Source organism: Harmonia axyridis, chromosome X, assembly GCF_914767665.1.
Source record: "Harmonia axyridis chromosome X, icHarAxyr1.1, whole genome shotgun sequence".
Taxonomy (NCBI): Eukaryota; Metazoa; Arthropoda; class Insecta; order Coleoptera; family Coccinellidae; genus Harmonia; species Harmonia axyridis.
Genome location: NC_059508.1, coordinates 16,623,377 through 16,647,307, shown reverse-complemented (window position 1 = coordinate 16,647,307; position 23,931 = coordinate 16,623,377). Strand labels below are relative to the sequence as shown.

The window sequence follows — 23,931 nt, the reverse complement described above, 5'->3', positions numbered from 1 at the left end:
TGATAACTACATATTGAAATTTTGTGATGAGAAGATACAAAAAACCGAAAACAACGGGTAAGTGTATACCGATGATGAATGCAAAAATCACAGATGGCAAATAAGGGACGATGCCGAGAAAGCGGATAGATAAAGGAAAATAATAAACCTCGGACAAAGACGAGCTCGCAGTGCAATAAAAATACTCATCTTGAAAGTGATAATAAACTAATAAACCGTGAAAGGGTCCGATTTTTCACAGACTTGTCGCTTCGAAGGAAAGTGAAATGATTATTATTGGTTCATTTTATGGGATTGGGGGGGGGGGGGTAATTACCCTCAGTACCCCCCATTTCTACGCCATTGCTCATGTAAGATGGAAAAAAATTAATAAGACACATTTAAGAACTTACAACTTTATCAACAAAAATACAATAATATTAAGCTATGAAAATATATGTCAATTTTTACACGTATCATCGTAACATTAAGAAAGATATTTATCAAGGAAAAAATTGAATTATGTTGATAATATGAGTGGAACATTAGATATATTGGATTTTTAATTATTATAAAATGGTATCAGTCATTTGAGAATTTCAAGGTAAATCACAGAGGTTTCAATTGCAACACCAACTTACATGATATAACATTCAAATTTGAAAATGGTGGATGCGATGTATTAGGTACACAATGATGGAATCGTATTTTAAGAGGTCCTTACTACCGTTCATCATATCAAATTTTCTTGAAATTATATTGAAAAGTGTTATTCCACTAAAATGGATTTCCAGTGACCTCATTCAGGAGGCCGTTTCTCCGTAGGGCCGCTAGGAAAAAAAATGATGGGAACTTGTCATCTTATTTTTTCATGTTTTATCTGAATCCGAGAGATTTCCCACATTTTCGCGAACACCATGTATAAGAGAATTGAGAAGATTTTAAGTTTCAAATTCTAATATTCAGTCTGCATTAAACAAAAAACTTAATTAATTTAATTTAATTCTGCTCTACATCCACCAAATTCAGTATGTTCAACAAGTTTTTCGGTTTCAGTAAATATTCTCTTATTGAATAATTCATTTTCAGTCTTAATGTAACGTTAGTGTCCACAATAAATATAAACAATTCATTTATGTACTTCAATATAAATGGAAGTCATTCCTTTTTGATTATTGCTGTTTCTCTGCATTCGGGAATAGGTGTGATGATAGCAGTTGACATAGCTAGAGCTGGATTAGCTACAGCTATAATATTATCTCCACTAGCAGCTATGACTTGTACCTTTGGTGAGTATTTATTACTGTCTTCAAGATCTTCATCGTCCTCTATTTTTCGCTGAAACAATTTTGGAATTATTATTAATTAATTATGCTGATGAGTTGCCAGAAAAAGTATCTGAGTTATAAAGTATTGCTTACTCACAATATGCATTGAATATATACTTCTGAGTGTTATCTTATTAGGTCAATTGAAAAGTCCCAGGTCTGATGCACAGATGGCGGTGATAGTATTTAATCCATATGATTTTTACTTAGTACCAACCTTCAAACGATACGTATCAGAATTTTACAGCAGTCCTACCATAAGTTTGTGAGATATTGCGTTGTGAATGTAGCTAATTTTGTTATTTGAAAAAAGATGCAAAAAAAAAGAGTTTCGTGTGCAGATGAAATATTGCTTTTTGGAGCGAAAAAATACAGCTAGAGCCAGATCTGGCCCCCAGCGACTTTTTTCTGTTCTCAGACCTCAAAAGAATGCTCGCTGAAACGGAATTTAGCGCCAATGAAGAAGTTATCGCCAAAACTGAGGCCTATTTTGGAGCGAAAGACAAATCGTACTACAAAAATGGTATCGAAAAGTTAGAAGATCGCTAAAATCGCTGTATCGCCCTCGAAGGCAACTATTTTGAATAATAAAATCGAATTTGCCAAAAAAATGTGTTTTACTATGGTAGACCGGGGACTTTTCAATTGGCCCGTTAAATTCCTAAAAAAAAACACTCACCTGGGGGGAACTGCAGTTACTATATGAGTATCTAGAATCTGCATCTTCAATATCTACAATCATCGAGGCTTTCCTAGTGTTAGATTCTCTGAAATTTATTGAATCTTGATGAGAATATATCCCTTTCGAGTTGTGGATAGAAAATATCGAAAATAATTTTCAATATTCAATTTTCAGATATTATTTTGAATCGTTCATTTGATATTCACCTATAACTATGTGAAGTATTTCTAGAATGGTGCTGAAATAATGAATGTAGGGAAGTTCTTATAAGTATACCATCTTCAGACTCCTAAAAAAATCGGATGAAACTTAAAACAAAAATCATCAAAACAATTAACAATAACGATAAATAATAGATAATAAATAACTAAACCAAAACAAAAAGCGTGCTAAAGCGAAGCAAATTTGTTAAATCTTACCTTATTTTAATGGACCTGCATGCTAGAAAGCAGAGAATTAATAAGCATAATTATGGCAAATGAAGCTGCATCTGATTTCTACCCACTTACCCCAATTTTCTTCCAACCTACTGAAAAATAGGTATAAAAATTTATTCTCAAAGACAATTAAACTAATGTAGCTGAAGATGAAATGAATTAATCTGGATAATTGATGACATGTAATTAAAACTATGTGAATTTGTTAATGGAAATATATTTCTATATTAAAAAATAGATCATCTATACAAAACATATCAAATATCGATCAGAAAAATAGGTAATAGTATTTAGTCATTCATATTTGTTGGATATGCTTCTAACATTTTGGTAGTTATTATAGAATAGTATTTTAGATGTCGCTCAGAAAAACAAGCTGAAGTTAACAGAGGAAAAACAGTTTTTTTTCGTAATATGAAAAATATTTTGATTTCGTATTCTATTGAACACACCCGACATCAATTTCATTTTAAATGGTTGATAAAAGTATTTTTAAAATAAATTGCACACATTTTACAGAACACAAAAAAAAAACGAGGAAAATAAAATCTATAAATATGTATATCTACTGTACGCATTAAAAAAAAATCTCTCTAAAATATCTATAAATTATTCGATCTATATTAAATGTTCCCATTGAATCTATTCGATTACTCCATGTAAAAAAATCACAATTCGGTAAAAAAAAACCTATATTTCTTTGACTAGAAAAAATTGTATGACGTATATTTAATTGCCTTCAAGCATTAATTCGAAGTACCTATTTAATGTTTTCACTATTTTCCAAGGGCGTAGATTTTTTTTCTTGGGAGGGTAATCGATTTTTATTTGTTAATTTTATGGAGAAATTTTCGTTCTTCGTCTTTGCGAAATTTCTAAAAATTTTATATTTTGAAATCTTGGGGGTGGGTAATCCTCCCCAGTACACCCCCATTTCTACGCCCTTGACACTATATTCAACAAAAATATATACGTTAAATGAAATAAATATAAATTGACAAAATGGAGTTCAAAACGCCGGTATTATCTGTTGTTGACCAGGCCTATCACAGTTTCTTGAATAAATCACATAAATTAACGTTAATTTGAATTTCTAGATGAAAATTGGCGAAGTGAATTAACAATACTATGTATTAAAATTCTAGAGGGAGCTACTTTCAACGATGAAAGGAAAAAACCCAGCAAAAGCACCAAGCTCTCGTGAAGCAATGCTGTAAGCGAATAGCCAAAAAAATAAAGCATGCAGAAAATATCTTTTCGATATCCTTGAAGCAAAGTTGGTAATTAATCCACTAAGTTAATGTTTATTAATTGCGGTGGGTGAGGTTTTTTTCTCATATGTTGGCTGACCTGCCGTCGATCATCCCCTTCAACTAGATCTAATTTGGCTTTTTTTGACGGCATTTCTCCATCGTGTATTCTTGGACTATCTCTCGAATTCGAATTATCCATCTCTTCATGGTTTAAGTGCTTATTCATATACATTGTTGATAATCTGAAAAAAAAATTAGAAATTGATCAAAGAAGAACTACTAGGAATCGATAATTTGAATTCTGGAAACAGAAAATCCAGTCGGGGCATTGTCTGGAGAATACGTCTGATGTTTAATGAGAGTTTTTCATCAGAAATTCTGTTATCTGATGGCCTTCTTCGAAAAATTATGTGACAACTTAAAGATTAAAATAATTTCCACTATTTAGGTGAGCCAATATGTTTTAATTTGGTTGAACTTACTGTGTTTTCGAGTAATAGCAGCCAGAGTCCTTAACAACTTGTCTAGCTAAAGGAAAAAGCTCATCTCTTCTTGTCAACAAAGCAGGTATGAACCTACATATTTGCGCTGCAGCCTCATTTACAGACACTTCATGAAGTGTGAGAGGTTTTTCAGGTTTTCTTTTGCAATCAAATCTTCCATATATAGCTGCATACCTTCTTATCTCATCCATTCTCCTTGGATCATTTTCAGGCATTGACATGACTAACTAAAAAGATAACGAGAATGAAACATGTTCTAATGGTAACAAATTATCCTTTTTTGATGTTTACTCGAATGGAATTCATGTGATTTTTTACCTCCAACTCTTTGCAAACTTTCTTTTTGGTATTGTGAGGTTTTGGTTCGTATTGTGGAAGATTTCTACTCAGCCTTTCGGCAGCAGCAGCTAATTTGGATATTTGAGATTCCATAAGTGATGGTGTTAGTTGTACAGACATACAACTTCCTGGACTTGAGCTAGAAGATGGAGGACAAGCTGTATCTAAGGGAGAGTAAGGCCTAAAAAGAATCAAAGTTAGACCAACAAACTTAAAGTTCTCTAGATGATGTCCTACCTTTTGTTGAGAGAAAGTCCTGGACTAGCTACAGAAGGTAAGGCACAAACGTCACCTGGTGAAGGTGAATAGATTGTTCTGGTGCTGTCAGTATTGTCCATAGTGTAGAAACCGTGATTGCTAGTTACTCTTGGACTTGACAACTCTAATTCATAATCATCCCCTGGGACTAGTGGTAGTTTAAACTTGGAAGGATTACCAACCCACTCATGAAGGGATTTTTGTAGCCTTCTGACGTGAAGAGGTTTCGAAGCCATGCCTACTAAAGACATTATCTCCAAGAATTCTTCTTCGCAAGCGTCACAAAGTTGCTGGACATCGTCTCCACCCATTTCTAACAAGGTGTCGTAGTAAACTAGTAAAGATGCATTTTGCATCACTCGAAACAGTTGTAGTTCAGCCAGGTTGCTAGGATATGATGTTGGAAAAACTGAAAGAGAATATCCGGTTAGAAATTGTGACACTAAATTTGTATTCGAGAAAATGCATATTCTTGCACGAAAGAGTAGAAAAGATCAACCAAAATGTGCTTAAAGGTAATATAGACGTCAAAGAGTCATTTTTTTTACTTGAATTCGTTTCTCTGCAACAAAGATTCAATGTCATTCCAAGCTGAGCTTGAACGTTGTAAAACCCACATAAATTTATCGATTGTAAAAACACACGGTCTCCACTACTTCATTAGCGTTTGCTATAAAGTCATAGTGAATAAAACGGTAGCTGTTACGCCACTGGGCTGCAATTCAAGAGAAAACTATCCAGTTGTCTGGCAGTACATCCCTAACCTCCCTACTTTATCGATTCTCTCATGAGGTCTCCTCTATTTTTAATTTAAAGCTTGCGCAAGAAAAATTACAAATTGATGAATGTATAGGAAAAAAGTTATTGCAGAAGATGAGGTAGAAGAAGCGTTGGCTGTGGTTTGACTCGTCATATTTCTCGTTTTTCCTGTAATACTCCAATAGGAATACCCTACTGTTAAAAGAATGTCATCTAATCCATATGGAATGGAATTGGAAAAAATATTCATAATAATACTTTTATCTAAAAGTATCATAATATAAAAATGTATGTGCCTGTATATCTAATGATCTGATTTTAAAAAAAAGGTCACCGATAAGAGTAAGTCCAGAGCATTTTTAATATATGTCTGTTTGGACAAGCTGAACTCCGAAACTCTTGAAGAACCATTTGAGTATTATTTCGTTGAATTCAAATGAAAGTGAAAAAATATATCGTTTTTCACTTGAGCAAGTTAAGAGCTTAGACTTATATTGACAGCTCAATTAAAACAATGAAAAATGTGCCTACGATTGTATCATACTTTTTTCTGAAAATCTGAAAAATTCAATTTACTACTGGCAAATAAGTTAAATTGTAATGAAGAAAAAAAACGAATTCCTCAATTCTTGATTTATCATATTTCTGCTATACATTTTCTTCAAAGAATCTACTAAAGTATCGTATGTAGAAGCGGAAATATTAAACGAATAAGGAATAACCAACCCATATGGGAATAAGCTCGACGTATATCGACACTTTATTAGTTCCAGAAATGAGATTCTCGATCTTCAAGATGTTATTAAATGAATAAGAAATGTTGAAGATAAGATCTGCTACAATTAAACAGTAATGCTACTATGTAAAAGGTATGTTCTTGTCAGCATAGAAAGCTGCCGCCATACGTATACCTACTTACCACAACGGGAAGAGTTTATGGAACCAGTAATATTCAATAATATCCACTTTTTGCCATCGTTTCTACAATCAGAAAAACACGAACAAAATTGTCTCGCACAGAAAGGGAATGAAAATGCTTTCTTGGCCTAGAGACAGCGTTATAACGAATGGAAATCAATCTTTAGATCAATCGGAGAAATGTAGTTAACAGGAATATATTCATTTTCTTCAAATCGCTCGATTTTCGAGGAAAATCATTATTCTCTATTCTATGTTGTTTAAGTTGATAAAAGAAATAATTTCTTTCATATTCTGTCTGCTAGACCACAAGTACCAAACATATTTGGAAACAGCTCATTTTTATTAATCTAAAAATGTAACAAACTACAGGGTGTTACATTCAAACCAATTGCCGCTAGACAATAAGTATTTTTGATAATATTGTTAATTAAACTAATAAAGAATATTACGCGTTACTTTATGAGCACACACAAAACTATTATATTTTGTCCATCCTGTACCAATTGAAATCAACATGTGATACATTTTTTAAATCAGCTCAGCTAGAGTAATCGGAAAATGTAGACAAAATGGGGGTGTTCCATTTGAAAAAAAAAATGACGGTGACGTCATTACTCGAAAGTAATTCACCCTGTATATTAGATTATTATTCAAAAATACGGTAAATTGAAATGAAAAATCGACGTGTTTCAGGATTATTTCTTAAAATGGTCTGTTTAGCTAAAAATTAATTTGTTCCATACTTTACGGCCACAGTGTATATATCATTCTCAGAGATCATAAGTTCTTGTATTCTTTCAAACTATCATGTAACCTATTCCTGATCAAAATCGAATTTTCCTTTTGTCTAGAACACGAAGACCTAAAAAAAATCCAAACGTGTATATTGTCATGACTGTACTCAATACAATATTTTCACTGGTCTTAACTCTATTATTTTCGAAGTTATTTATTCTAAGATGAACTAAGAATGAAGCACTGTTAAAAAATTTAAAGACGATTTTTCAAACTTCAAATAATAAATATAATAAGAAAGTTCAGTTACTTCTGTTCACCAATCATTAAAGATTTATCATTTTGATACTGCACTCGATGACGATAATCAAACTTTCCCACAGACAATCCTTCTTCATCATCAACTGAGAAAAAACCGAATATGTAGACAAAAAAAAGTTTCCCAAGGCATCAGAAGCTTCTTGAACTAAAAAAGTCAGGTATGCCGCCAAAAAAACTTGAATATATTATGAGTCGGACGAACGTATTCAAATCGAGTTCATCAAAGGGGTAGTTTTTCAGCGTTCAGAAAAAAACAGGTAGTGGCCTCTGCTAGATAGTGATATTCGGTTCTCTTTCCGTGATGAAAATCACAAAACAGATTTTAGATGAACTCAATCAATTTAAAGTGAAAACAAATCGAATGACAGATGACCCTTAAACTATACGTGAGTATAGTACTTATAGACAATTTTACTAACTCATATAACAAAATTTCATGATTTCTAGGGTTTTCAAAAGATCAAGTTTATTTTTTATAGAAAATTCATACATCTTTAACCCTTCATGAAAATTATCTCAAAGATCGTTACGATTAATTTATTCAGTAATAATGCAATAAAAATCACCCATACGTCTTTGAAGGTTTTTCTCGGAATCTATAAAAGCAATTTCCATGAAATGTATAGCAAAAATACTGCAAATTTTACAATATGGTTGTATGATTTCGTTTTTCAACGGAAAAAATTTCTCCCCTATTTTCTGCCTGATTTGTAATATTTTATCATGAAAAATTCAATTGAAAGAGCCTATATTTTTAAATCAATTCTGAAAAAAATTAACAAGTTTATGTTTTTTGTACAAATAACTTTTTTTATTGATGATCAATTTGTCCTTGATACTTGTTAGTTCTGTTGAAAATTTCAACTTTTGTTCCGTATCATTAAGAATAGAATTAAGTGGACCAAATTAATTTCGGAATGATGTCTAGTTATTACCTGGGATCTTCCACCCTATAAGAAGACAACCCTTCGATGGTAATCTACCTGCCCTCCTCATGAGCGATCAAAACTTCGAGCATAATTAAATATCATAATTTTTTTACAGGATAGGCATAAAAAGTCGAGAAGTGTGAGAAGGGATTGAGCTTAGGAAGGTCCGAAAAAAAAAACAATGAGAGTCCCTTCAAGATGTACCTGACAATTTTTTCGTGGGCGCAGCATTCAAGCGACCCTGGTTATTCAAATAGATGTCTTACCATGTTGACACACCGTGTTCTCGCATATTGAACAGTCTGACATGCGTCTTTTTTCTACAGTTCACACGATTAACGAAACAGCCTGTGCTAAAAGAAAAGTGAACCGGGACCCTTGCTAATGACTTGCGGTAGATGGCCTTTGTTCAAGTTAGTTCTTCTGAAAAGTTTCGGAAGTTTCTGAACAAAAAACCCATGAGGCTAATCCCGAGTTCGACTTCAGGGACATACCGGCATCTTTCAACTTTTTTATTCCCGACGTACAATGAGCCACAAGAAAAACCATAACCGCCGGTTGAAAATAAATACTGCACTGACCGCTTTTTTTTTCCAAAACGAAAATGCAACGGATTTTTAATTCATCTCCATGGGTTCAATTCTTTCTCGTACTGCGTATTTCCAAATTAAACTTGATTATTTCATTCACACTATGAAAAGTCAAGAATTTAGTCAGATAAATAAATTAAAATGAGCGACTAACAGGCCAATTGAAAAGTCCGCGGTTTACCATAGTAAAACACGTTTTTTTTGGCAAAATTCCATTTTATTATTCATCATAGATTCCTTCGAGGGCGATACAGCGATTATAGCGTACTTCCAACTGTTCGATACAATTTTTGTAGTACGATTTGACTTTCGCTTCAAAATAGGCCTCAGTTTCGGCGATTACTTCTTCATTGGCGCTGAATTTCTTTCCAGCGAGCATTCTATTGAAGTCTGAGAACACGAAAAAGTCGCTGGGGGCCAGATCTGGCGAATACGATGGATGCAGAAGCAATTCGAAGCCCAATTCATGCAATTTTGCCATTGTTTTCATTGATTTGTGACACGGCGCATTGTCTTGATGAAACAGCACCTTTTTTCTTCAAATGGGGCCGTTTTTTCACGGTTTCATCCTTTAAACGATCCAATAACGCTATATAATAATCGCTGTTGATGATCTGGCTCTTTTGGAGGTAATCAATGAATATTATACCTAGCGCATCCCAGAATACTGATGCCATAATCTTGCCAGCTGACTGTTATGTTTTTCCTCGCTTTTTATTCGGTTCATCGTGTGCTGTCCACCCAGCTGACTGTCGATTGAACTCCGGAGTGGAACGATGGAGCCATGTTTCATCCATTGTCACATATCGTCGCAAAAATTCAGGTTTATATATATTTCACCATATGTGAGCTGATGAGAAACATTTACAGAGGAAAAAAACTTGGAAACCATTACACTTTCTTTGGCTTCAATTAGAAGCGAAAAGGTAAGAACGAAAATAAAATGTCCTTCAAATTTATCAGTTTTTCATACAAATTCTACATCATACTGATCAATTCTATAAATGTTAAATGTTCAATAATTGTAATGTGATACTCTGTCCTCACTTTCAATTTTTACAGAGTCATCCTTCAAAAGAAACTTACGTTCATAGTATATTTTACGTAAGTTCGAAATATTTCATGTAAAAAATAAAATTTTCAATTATTATTATTACTAACTTCCAGTTTTTCTCATGAGAAACCTTCAAATGAATGATTATCGAAATTTTTTAAATGAACGTTAATTGATAATGATACAAAAACTTTGTAGAGGGACATTTCCCATATGAACGAGGTAAATTTTTTATTATAATCGTTTTATCGGGGATTCGATAACTGCAATAGATGCATTTATTACGTAAACAACAGCGTAACATCCTCAACTTTCCATCAAAAGAAGCATTGCGTGTTCCATCAACACAAGCATCTTTTGTCGTATTTTTTCAAAAGGTCATTAGAATGGAGCCAAATATAATGATATAAGAAGTTGGCTTCACAGTCAACTACAGACCATGACAAAGTTTCGAAAAAACTGGATTTGTTGTAATAACATCCTCAGAAAAACTCGTCGTTCATTACATTTTGTTTCTACTGAAACCAAAGAGTGACAATTGTGATTACCTTGTGATGTAATGAACGCGTACAAAAAAACGGTAAGTATTCCCAATAGAGACTATTGACTCGTTTAAATTTGAGAAATTCATGTAAACCGCTTGTTTTTAAAATGATATAAAAATTTACACAATTTATTCTATGACCTCAGTTTGGTTATTTTTTGATGGGTCAATTTCTCAAGCAGAACTAATGATTATTCGACCAAATAATCATCACAAAAATCGACGTTTCTCAATAACGATGTATTGATTCTTCAGAATTCACACCAAATAATAAATTAATTTTGTGCTGTCGTACAACATAAGAAAATTTCGAACATTTTCGTAAAAAACATATAACTTTGTATTACCTCTATATTTATTCACTACGTGTTAGATCAATAATGATTCAAATAGGAAAATAATTAAAACTTTCCATATAAGTTTAGTGTTAATTTTTCAATATCAAAGTTTCATATTTTGGTATGTGTGGAATCACAATTAACCTAGATATCGATAAAACAAAATTCCAAATGATCAAATACCGGCGTTATTCTTGTCCTGTCTAAAAATCATCAAACAGTAATTATAACCTTGATATTGCGTTGCGCATAAAAAATTGATACTGATAGAACTTTCCCACAGATCATCCTTCTTCATCATCCTCAAACGAAGAAAAAACGGAATTAGTAGACAAAAAAAAATTTTCCCAAGGAATCCGAGACTTCTTCAGCGAAAAAAGTCAGGTATGCAGTCAAAAAAACTTGAATATATTATGAATCGGACGCGACGTATTCAAATCGAGTTCAAAGGGGTAGTTTTTCAGCGCGTTGAAAAAAACAGGTAGCTCTTTGGCGCAATATCGATTTTTTTATGAACACGTCGACCTGAGGCGGTACCCTATAGAAGGGTGAGCTGTGCCACCCAGAGGGTGCACGGTCCAATCCTAGAAAGGTACGCTGAGGGTAGTTGCTAAATTGTTATAAAGAGATACGCCCCTAAGAGAAAACCAAGTGAGGGGAGACCACCATGTTATATGCAACGGATTTCTATTTTTTATTAGGGGATGCCGCACATAGAAATTGTGATCCCATGTAGCTTGCCTACCCCTTTTCAATTGTGTAGAAAACGAGGCATCACGACATTTAGAATATGCAGGCAGTCTGGTAAAATGACGATTCGATTCACTCAATAGATTCGAAATTAGTTTTAACGTTCGTAATTTCATAAAACTGTTAGTGTAGGTAGCTATACATTTATTAAGATAAAATCTTATTTGGCTCAGCCACTCACACACAAAAACAATCAAAATTTCACACTTCCTTCACAGAATATTTCAACACGGTTTGAAAAATTCATATTATAAATATCGATATAAAAAATAATATACATCAAAAAAACTGAACATTCAAAACTATTAGGCCACAGATCTGATGCACAGATGGCGGTGCCAGTATTAAATCCATATGATTTTTAGTTAGTGCCAACCTTCAAACGATACGTGTCAAAATTTGACAGCAGTCCCACCATTAGTTTGTGACATATTGCGTTGTGAGTGTAGCTACTTTTGTTATTTGAAAAAAGATGGGAAAAAAAGCATTTCGTGTGCTGATAAAATATTGCTTTTTGTAGGGAAAATATACAGTTGAAGCAAAATCCTGGCTTGATGAAGAGTTTCCGGGGTCTGCACCAGGAAAATCAACCATCATAATTGACATGCTGAGTTAAAACGTGGTAAAATGAGCACCAGAGACGGCGAACGCAGTGGACGCCCAAAACAGGCTGTCACCGACGAAAATATCAAAAAATTTCACAAAATAATTTTGAATGACAGTAAAGTGAAGTTGATCGAGATAGCATACATTATGAGGATATCATCTGAACGTGTACATCATATCATTCACGAATATTTGTACATGAGAAAGCTGTGTGCAAAATGGGTGCCGCGCGAGCTCCTAATCGATCAAAAGCAACAACGTGTTAATGATTCTGAGCAGTGTTTGAAGCTGTTTTAGTGCAATAAACCTGAATTTTTGTGTCGATAGGTGACAATGGATGAAACATAACTCCATCATTCCACTCCGGAGTCCAATCGACAGTCAGCTGAGTGGACTGCACACGATGAACCGAATCCAAAGTGAAGGAAAAACACAACATTCATCTGGCAAGGTTATGGCATCAGTATTCTGACATGCGCAAGATATATATTCATTGATTACCTCCAAAAGGGCTAGACCATCAATAGCGATTATTATATAGCGTTATTGGATCGTTTACAGGATGAAATCGTTAAAAAACGGCCCCATTTGAAGAAAAAAAAGGTGCTGTTTCATCAAGACAATGCGCCGTGTCACAAATCAATGAAAACAATGGCAAAACTGCATGAATTGGGCTTCGAATTGCTTCTGCATCCACCGTATTCGCCAAATCTAGCCCCCAGCGACTTTTTTCTGTTCTCAGACCTCAAAAGAATGATCGCTGGAAAGAAATTCAGCGCCCATGAAGAAGTAATCGGCAAAACTGAGGCCTATTTTGAAACGAAAGACAAATCGTACTACAAAAATGGTATAAATCGAATTTTGCCAAAAAAAAATGTGTTTTACTTTGGGTAGACCGGGGACTTTCCAATTGGCCTGTTAAAACGTTGGAGAAATAATGATCTGCTAAACTTTACATATCTAGAATGCTGTCAACTATATATTCATAATTGAATACCCCTCAGGCTTTATGAGATCAAAAGTATGAAGAGCAAAAATTAAAAGTCCATTCACTGGTACAGGAAGCCATAAATAAAAGACGTAAAATATAAGATCTACCTGGACATGTCCGTTTGAATTAAAATCATTATTCAAACTTGTTTTTTACAACCCTTCAAAAGTATGAAAGGAGTTCTTTCATACAAGTAGACCCACCTCCAACAGAGGTCCAGTTTATATGAAAGCTATATGATATAATGCCATATCAAAAAAAATTATTGAACCTAATGAACCACTACTGATTCAGAAGGGTCAATTTACATGATATTCGGATATGGGGAAAATATACTGCATTACAATTTTGCAGACTGAAAATTTCGGTATTCAATTCGCCAATACATCTAAATCTATTGAGTTTATTAGCATAGAAACATCTGTTCCCTCAACTGTCGACTTTTCGGAAAATTTCAACTGTTTCGGGAGATACCTTTATCTGAGCTGATTCCAAAAATGTATCACATGATGATTCCAATTGGTACAGGGTGGACAAAAATACAATAGTTTTATGTGTTCTCATAAAGTAACGCGTAATATTCTTTATTAGTTAAATTAACAATATAAATTAAATTATATTACAGGTAGTTCATACAATTTTGTCATTAATCTAGTCATCTAATTAAATAGAAATTTTTTTACTTAGTCCCTAGTTTAAGATTGTGAACAAAAATTTTTGTGATCTTTTGCCATATTGTTTTCAAATAGTTGTGTAATTTAAGTTGTATTTATGTGTTTTTTTTTCAAGAGTTTGCCATGTTGAAGACTGTTCAAGATATTTAGAAAGACATTTATTTTTTTTTATTTTAAAGGAATGGTAAATAGACATTTCTGTCTGATTTAAATATTGTAATATATTTAAATAAATTCCATAATTTTTATAAAAAAAAAAAAATATATATTATCAAGAATACTTATTGTCTAGCGGCAATAAACAAATAATGACATTTCACAAAAAATAAACGATTTATGTTTTTTTTTTAATTGATGAGAAATAATTTCTTTCATATTCTGTCTACTAGATCACAAAGTACCAAACATGTTTGGAAACAGCTCGTTTTTATTAATCTAGAAATGTAACAGACTACAGGGTGTTACATTCAAACCAATTGCCACTAGACAATAAGTATTTTTGATAATATTGTTAATTAAACTAATAAAGAATGTTACGCGTTACTTTATGAGCACACACAAAACTATTGTATTTTTGTCCACCCTGTACCAATTGGAATCAACATGTGATACATTTTTGGAAACAGCTCAACTAGAGTAATCGGAAAATTGAAACAAAATGGGGGTGTTCCATTTAAAATAATGACGGTGACGTCATTACTCGAAAGTAATTCACCCTGTATATTAGATTATTATTTTAAAATACGGTAAATTAAAATAAAAAATCGACGTGTTTCAGGATTATTTCTTAAAATGGTCTGTTTAGCTAAAAATGAATTAGTTCCATACTTTACGGACACAGTGTATAAAAATTCGATGAGTTAGGTAATTAGTGATTGCAAACTTTATTCTCGATTATGGCCCTAATTTTCAGTATTCCCAAATAACTGAAACCTTTGCCGAATTTATATATTTCTATTCTAATTATAACAATATTTGATTTGAAAAAGTAAAATGAATGTTGCTATTGAATGTAATGATTATATTATTAATAATGGAGATTCTAGGTATCCCAAAAAAACTCAAGCGATAACTAATTCTTTTCAACATCCAAAATTAGATTTGCGAAACGATTAGAACATTGGCAATAAGTAAAAATTTATTAGCGAACAAAGTTTTGTCGCGGTTTAAGTAAAAAAGATGAATATTTTCGTGTATACTTTTTCCTAGCTCAAGATCATTTTTATGGAGAAACGTACAAAAATACTGTTATTCGAGGAATCAACTGTTCCACATCAAAGTATACCACGACCTCCTCTTTCATCGCATGGTTAATCCACGTTATGGTTAATAAATTCGGTGACAATATTCGAAAGAAAGTTTTATTTCATAATATGATTAACGATTGTGAGAAACCTGACTTGGAAATGGTGGTTGTAAAATAGTGGTACACGCCGCTGGCCATGGTCGGTCAGACAGAGCGGTTACAGAGGAAAAACCGAGACTTTTTCATCAATTACTTTTTGCCCTTACCGGAGAACCCGTTGTGGACTAGTTTTTATCCCGAAAATTTCGGTCGGAAACAAAAAAAACAAATTATCGATCTCTTGACGACCGCTCGAATTGAAGGAGGAATTCTCCGCTATGAAATGTCCTGGCAAAAACAATGCCAGTGGCAGGCCCTTAAGGAGGCTTTACCATTCCCCGCAAATGAGGTATGTCATCATTCTTCAGAAAAATCTGGTTTGATCAACGCCGAACTACTCAAAATGGAACTGATCCAAGAGATTCCGATTCAAATATAGCACTTCTAATGAATCTTCAAATTGCGGAGATACGTTAGAGCATAAAAAATAACTTCAGTTCAGACGCACAGGAAAATAATTCATTTTAAACTAAGAAATATTTAGAGAAAACATTCATTTGTGGAAAAAGATCTGAAAACTCGAATAATTTATTCCAATTTTCACGATCTGGATTGGGCGGACATACGATTACGTCAATTTGAAGTAAGCAGTGTGTCATTTGCATATTTGTTTCATATTTAATTTAAAACATAGAGAAACTACTTTAGTTCAGAAGCATAGGAAAATAATTCGTTTCTACAAACTCGAAATTTAATAGCAATTATCGTGAACTTGATTGGGCAAATATAGAATGATGTCAATTTGAAGTAAATACGTCTATCATATGCAATTTAGTTTCTTATTTAATTCAAAGCATAAAGAAATAACTCTAATTCATACGCATAGGAAAATAATTCATTTCAGACTAATAAATATATATCCAGAATACATTCATTTGAGGAAATAAATCTAAAAACTAGAAAACTCATAGCAATTATCGTGCAGAACTTGATTGGGTGAATATACAATGACGCCAATTTGAAGTAAATATGTCTATCACATGCAATTTTGTTTCGTATTCAATTCAAAGCATAGATAAATAACTTTAGTTCAGACGCATAGGAAAATAATTGATCATAGACTAAGAAATATATCCAGAATACATTAATTTGGGGAAAGAAATCTAAAAACTCGAAAATTCATAGCAATTATTGTGAACTTCATTGAGCAAACATACAATGACGTCAATTTGAAGTAAATACGTCAGTCATATGCAATTTTTTTTTCGTATTTAATTCAAAGCATAGAGAAATAACTTCAGTTCAGAAGCATAGGAAAATAATTCAATTCAGATTTAGAAATATATCCAGAATACTTTCAGTTTGATGAAAGAAATCAAAAAACTCGAAAATTCATTGCAATTATCGTGAACTTTATTGGGCAAACATACAATGACGTCAATTTGAAGTAAATACGACTGTCACATACAATTTTGTTACGTATTTAATTCAAAGCATAGAGAAATAACTTTAGTTCAGACGCATAGGAAAATAATTCATTTCAGACTAAGAAATATATCCAGAATACATTCTTTCGATGAAAGAAATCTAAAAAGTCGAAAATTCATAGCAATTATCGTGAACTTGATTGGGCAAACATGACGTCAATTTGAAGTACGTCTGTTATATGGAATTTTGTTTCGTATTTAATTCAAAGCATAGAGAAATAACTTTAATTCAGACGCATAAAAAAAAAAATCATTTCAGACTAAAAAATATATCGAGAAAACATTTTTTTGAGGAGAGAAAAAACTAGAAAATTATCGTGAACTTCATTGGGAAACATACAATGACGTTATGAAGTGAATAGGAAAATAATTCATTTCAGACTGAGAAATATATCCAGAAAATATTAATTTGAGGAAAGAAATCTAAAAACTAGAAAATTCATAGCAATTATGGTGAACTTGATTGGGCAAACATACAATGACGTCAATTTGAAGTAAATAAGTCTGTCATATGCAATATTGTTTCGTATGTAATTCAACGCATAAAGAAATAACTTCATTTCAGACGCATAGGAAAATTATTCATTTCAGACTAAGAAATATATCTAGAATATATTAATTTGAGGAAAGAAATCTAAAAACTAGAAAATCCATAGCAATTAACGTGAACTTGATTGGGCAAACATAAAATGACGTCAGTTTGAAGTGAATACGTCTGCCATGTGCAATTTTGTTTCGTATTTAATTTAACGCATAGAGAAATTACTTTAGTTGAGACGCATTATAGGAAAATAATTCGTTTCAGACTTCGTTGAATCTAAAAACTCGAAAATTCTTAGCAATTATCAAGAGTTTGTTTTACTTCTTGATACTATTCAAACATTGAATATCAACAGAGTAAATCCATAATTCTAGAGAGAAATTACCATGAATTTGAACTGATTGTTGATTTGATTGTCATTTGACACTGATTTTCGGCATTCCAATTTCAGAGATGACATCTTGACTGCATCTCGAATTGGCGAGCCTTCGCCGATATCCAGGTCATAAGACTCATCAAAAAACAGCATCCGCCACTGATAAAACATACGAAATGTTGTCCACATCGTAAAGACTCTCCGTCTCATGCAGAAAAACGCATTCCCAATTACTTATTCCGCTTTATAATATCAGCTATAAACCGACCATTTTTTTGTCACCGCTTAAATGCGAATAAGATGCTTTATAAAGAATAGCAGCAACGTTCAATTCGCCAAATTTGTAAGAGTGTCCATCGCTTTAATTAGTACCACAAATATAAGAAAAAGCCGCTTCAACTCACATTAATTACAATTAAAATGCCACAGTGGGGGAATTTTCACTACTGATTGCTAATTTCCTCGGTAATAACGATAGGACTGAACTCGCCAATAAGTTTTTACGATGCGATCAACTGTGTCATTCGGTAAATTTCAATTTATAATTTGCTAAAGATCAAAGCGAAATTTCAATATCATCAATTTGAAAAAAAAAATATCAGATTAGAAGATCTCGATGTTTCTTTCTTTTTGAAACTGAATTTTTGGATAGCTCACTTCATGAAGGAACTTCATATCTAAAGGATAGATTCTGAGTTAAGAATTTTGCACAACTTCCGACATTAACCACTCCGAGATCTCATAATGAATTATTCAATTCATTCGATATCAAGGTCAATCAGAATTTTCAGGGACGAATTTTCCGACTTGGGAAATGCAAAGCTATATTCTCAAATTTGTGCGGTTTCGTCGCTATTTTATTTCCTATGAAAAAAATATATGATCTAATTGAATTCAATCATATTTCAATTGAAACGTTTTTTCGATCAACATTCAAAATAGAAAAAAAACTCTTAACTCGCAAATTTTTCGAATAATATTGTTGGGAATATGATTATATTTAGTTTTGTTTTGAGATATTCAAATGAACATTTTCTGTACGTCAATACTATTTCCAGAATTTTCAATTGAAGGATATAACAAATGTTTCTCTACTTTATGTTTACATCAGGTTAATCGTACTGTCAACCTGATGAAGATACATTTTAGAGAAACAATTCTTATTTTCTTATATAGAAATGAAGTTTATGAATGAAATTTTTATCAAATTTATGTGAATAAGGAGGTTAAAAAATATTTTGAAACTCGAATTGACGAAAAACCTTATTTCCACTCATTCCTTGTAGTTGTTGCACTGATGACGTCCTAAAAAGGCCGAAACATCGTAAGAAAAACTATGTACTAACTTGTATTGTTGTGATTTTTGCTCATAATTTTCCTAGGAACAGAAGGAGACGTAGAATTCCTCTGCAGCAACACCTGGTTGAACTTCGGCGATTGTCTAGCGTCTCTGGCATGGGGCAGCGTCGTCTGGGCGTCCGCGGCGCCGTTTCGGACGTCGCTTTCATTCACCGGGTCCATGCCAGATACCATTCAAAACACACGATAACTATTAGATGAATACAACACACAGAACCTTGTGACTCAACTTGGCTACCGTCTGAACCAGAACTGCAGCAAAATCGGTGTTGGTTTATTTTTCTCCCCACTTGCAGATCGAGATCTATCCCCTCTCCCGATCCACAGTGTCTTTTTAGGGCAAAGGGAATCCCGTCCACCCCTCCTGACCACCCCACATGAGTCCTAGGGTGAGCCATTTTTACCCACGTGTGTTTTGAGGTGAATCATTCGGCATTGCGTTTAACCCCTTTGGCCATTGGCGTACCGGGCTCAGTAGCAGAGTCTCCGGTTCTGATCCGTCGTTTATCGGGCGCGTGAAGATGCATTACGACAGAGGCGTATCGATGATATTCTGTAATAAAAAATTCCTAAAAATATTATCCAAATTTTGTTATGAATTGATAACCATTTTAAAGATGCTGGGCCAACCATTTCATTCAAAATGCACATTACACCGTTTTGAAAATTCTGAATGTTTCCTCCCAGCTGGAGACCAAATTGCAGATATCAGTTCACATCGGGTTTATATACAGGGTTACAAGTCATCTCTTAGGCCTATGTGAGGCCCCCAGAAGCTTAGAGTTTGTGCGTGTTAGTAGAACCGGTTATGTACTGTGTAGGTTTTGTTACTGTGTCCCATCGCCACTTAAGGCACTGCACTGTTAATTTTTTAAGCGATTGCTTGCTCCAAATGCCGATTACGTTCTGCTTGAATTCTGAAATTCAAAAAAATCATCCCATCAAGGAACTTGTGAATTAGTATAACAGATGAAATAAGTATACAGATAAAAATCCAGTTTTCCGGAAGTTATAAGTTCATGTTTTCTATTAGATATGTCCAATTGTTATAAATTTCGCTGACCTGCTCTGCCTTATCTGAATTTTCTTTGAAGGAGCCTCTGTTATTCCTCTCAGGCATTTTTTCAATTTCCTATGAAATTGTCTTTTTTAACATAAAATCATTTTGTCAAATTTAGCAAAGGGACGTCATCAAAAATTGTTTAAAAGTACGACGCTCTATAAGTCTGTAGTAAAAAGACGTTATAGTTCTTAAAGGTTCAATTTGTATATTTTCATAACAGTTGAGAGTGCCTATTGGAAATTTTATTATTTTACTACTAAGAAAACATTTTTGTGTCAAAAAGTATGACCTAACATTTCACACTGCCTATGTAGAGGCAGAAAAATGATGATTTTATTAATAATTTTACAGAAATAAAGGCTAGAAAAGTGTAGGTATCTTTTACTTGAGTTGTTTGTATTTAGCTCCTAGTAGCATTGAGAATAAGTAACATATTTTAATTATATTTTATTATTTGAATTAAAATACATTTTTGTTTCTTTCATAAAAAACTTTACCTTCTTTGGGGTCCCCCAACATATTTTGATACTGTGCCCCTCTAGAGCAAGCTCCGCCACTGCATTAAAAAGCTATTACACTACTTCTATTCAAGAGGTGTTGTGCGCTTATGTATATGATTTTTTCACAAAATTTTGCTAGAAACTGTCAAACCGAAAAAGCATATAAAATTAAGAAATTCATGCTAGGAAAGTTAGATTTTTCCCCTATTATGCAACAAATCATCGGCGTAAATAATTCTGACTTGAAATATCATAATTTTTTTCTGTATAAAAGTCAAATAGCTTCTTCAGTGCAATCTGACGAGTTCTGAGATATCAGTTTTACTACTCTGACAAAATTTCGAGAAAACAGTCGTTTCTGCGTATATTTTTCAATTATTCAAAAAAAAAAATATGGATTAACTCAGAACTTATATAAGGGATTTTGCTCCTCAACGGATTCAACCGAGTTATTCAATCTACTCTGAAGTTTCTAGTACTTTTCGTAGACGAACGGACAGAATTGATTTTGACCCCGAATTTTTTATTAGTAAGCCGAACCTAATCAATCAAAACCCTGCTGGGCTCGAAATTTGTCAAAGAATATGATGCACGACTTTCAATATCACAAATCAATAATCATATAAAAAATATATAAAAACTTGGAAACAAAATATATAAACATATATTACATAATAACTAAATCCTAGCCTTTTTAGTTATAATATATATTTTATACTTCATGTAATATTTCCCGAAAGTTTTTCAAACTGTAGTTGTTTTTAATAACAATAATAATAAATTTATTCATATAACAACAAATATATGATCAACAAAACTGAATGTGCCTGAACCTTGGCCCGTGTGTTACAAAATTTTCTCTCATAATTGAATAAAGAAAAAATTCGGTAGCATATACATTTTCAACGTTTTATCTAAATAAATGAAACGCATTGAGAAAAAAGCAAATATCCAGCACGACAAAACAAAACGAAAATGCTACGTCAAAATGCCAACGAATTTTTCAAAATTTCCTATCACATAATCCATTGATCTGTCATGATTAGTATTATTCCTTGTATTTATGTAAGTATCTTGAAAAAACTGGTAGAAGATTGAGGAATTGGGACCCATGAAGCAAATATTTCCCAAGTACCTACTCAGTGTGTACTTCCCATCTTAAATGCTAATCAATATACAATCACACATTTTTAATTGCTGGTAATTCCTGAATTTTTGGACAAAAACAGTCGGTGGATAGATTGCTTTCCTATTCACTATATAAACCGCTTGCACGTATAGAAGAAAACGAAATTTTTGTTATATATAAATATATCTGGAATGCAGAACCCTCAATTCATAGGTAAAGAGGTGTTGCCCAATAAAAATAAGAGGGATGCTTTCAGCTTCGAATGAACCAATACCTGTCTAGCACAACGGTGAGAAGAAACTACCCTATTATTGAAAGAAGAATACTAGACCAACCCTACTAAAGACGACGATGAGAATTCTCATTCCTAATTCTATGAGTATTAAACATAAAAAGACAACGACCGTTACTGCCAAGATAATCAGAATTCATAGTGTTTCATCTTCCACATTGTTTGATGCTGAGCGTGAATAACAATGAAAACACCTTTAAGGGATTCATCCCCTATGAACAAGCGATCTTGCGTATTAAAAAAAAATTGAATGAGATTTACTCGAAATATAAATACATATGCATAATTTTCCTTCGACTTGAATCTTCTCGAACAGAACAGAATAAAAGCAATTCATCTCACGAGATAATTATTAGATCCAATTTGGATTTTCTTTCGACTTGACTGTAGAAAAATTACGTTTTTCTTTGGAGAATGTTTCCATTCGATTGCATACAATTTTATAGCTCAAAAAGCCTATCCTTGAATTTTTCAACCCTGAATATAATAGTGTCGATTGAAAATATTCATTTTTCAGATAATATACGAATTACGTTTTTTTTATGATTTAGGGTATTCTGTATAATTATAAAGGAATAATAAATCATAGTACAAAATGTCCTATATTTTTATTTGCTTCAATCCTCAATCTCTACAATACATATTTCTAGCAAAAAAACATGCAGAAGAAGAAAAATTGTAATTATAAAAGCGCTTGAGAAATAAAAACTGTATATGCGAAGTACTTATGTCAATTTTCTTGTACAAATTTGTTGGCGAATTGTCCACATTTACAATACAAACATAAAAAACGTTCAATATTTCTACCTCTTTGGCATTTCTGTGAAATATAAACACATTATCTAGGAAGACCTAATCTGCAGATTTGTTTTTTTCACCCTTAGGTAATGATAAAATTATAAGTTCAATGGATAAGCGAATGTCTTTTTAAATGTAGGGCTTGAACTGCCTGTTCGGTACTTAAAACCCAATTGGGAATTTCTCTGCCTCCTAAAATTACAGGTAATCTTCAGATGAGAATACAGCTTACTGAAAATTTCGCGATAAAAACAATATAAATTGAGTGATTATAGTAAAGGACTTATTTGTATTTGGAATTTTCTTGAATCGAATGTAATTCAAGTGTTTCGATCAATAATTATGATCAGTCTTGATGAGTTATTTACTATTTTTATACACCTATAGGTACGAAACAATTCCATATGCTACGCAAATTTCCTCTACATTGATATTCATTTTCCAAATTTGAATCGAAATAGTACTACTAAATGCATAAATTCCGTATTGTTTTTTTGAAAAATTTCGATACCTCAGAATTTCTACATCCGATATCACTGAAATTATTTTTTTATATAAATATAAAGCGAATTATCCTAAATTGCAGCTGAGTATGTCAATCAAGTCTTTCCGTTCTGAATTTTACGACGGAAATACAGGGTGTCCCAAGTTATAGGCAATATCTAGCTTATTTGACAAGATAATAAAAAAATTGCTTTGAATAACATCTAAGTACCAATGATTTATAAAAAAGGTTCTTACATTTGACAGCCCTGTTTTAGCTACCACCCCACTTTTTATTTCTAAATGGCACCCCCTGTATATTGTCAGTGAAAATTGCGTGTCATTCTATTTGGAAAACAACGATTGCACATAGGTACCTACTTGGTATTTTTTCGGTAATAACAACAAAAACATTAATATTTTGTGACTTCTTTCACGTTATTAATTATCCTTATAAAAATAAAATGCCTCCATCAATGTTTGTACAAACTTCACATATGAGAAGTAGATGATTTTTTTGTTTTAAAAAACTAGGTTTTTTATGACAAAAAACTTGCTTTAAATGTT

At 32.8% G+C, this 23,931-nt stretch overlaps 1 protein-coding gene across 1 annotated transcript; it reads right to left on the bottom strand.

Moving 5' to 3' along the window:
• Window positions 1–379: 379 nt before the first annotated feature.
• LOC123685741 (NGFI-A-binding protein homolog) lies at window positions 380–19,373 on the bottom strand. Its single transcript, XM_045625596.1, has 8 exons — window positions 19,087–19,373; window positions 4,759–5,188; window positions 4,501–4,702; window positions 4,162–4,409; window positions 3,777–3,921; window positions 2,196–2,278; window positions 1,987–2,074; window positions 380–1,317 (listed from the first exon to the last, which is right to left on the bottom strand). Exons 1-8 carry the CDS (start codon window positions 19,271–19,273, stop codon window positions 1,138–1,140), a joined length of 1,563 nt encoding a protein of 520 aa, XP_045481552.1. The 5' UTR covers window positions 19,274–19,373; the 3' UTR covers window positions 380–1,137.
• Between the last annotated feature and the right edge of the window lie 4,558 nt (window positions 19,374–23,931).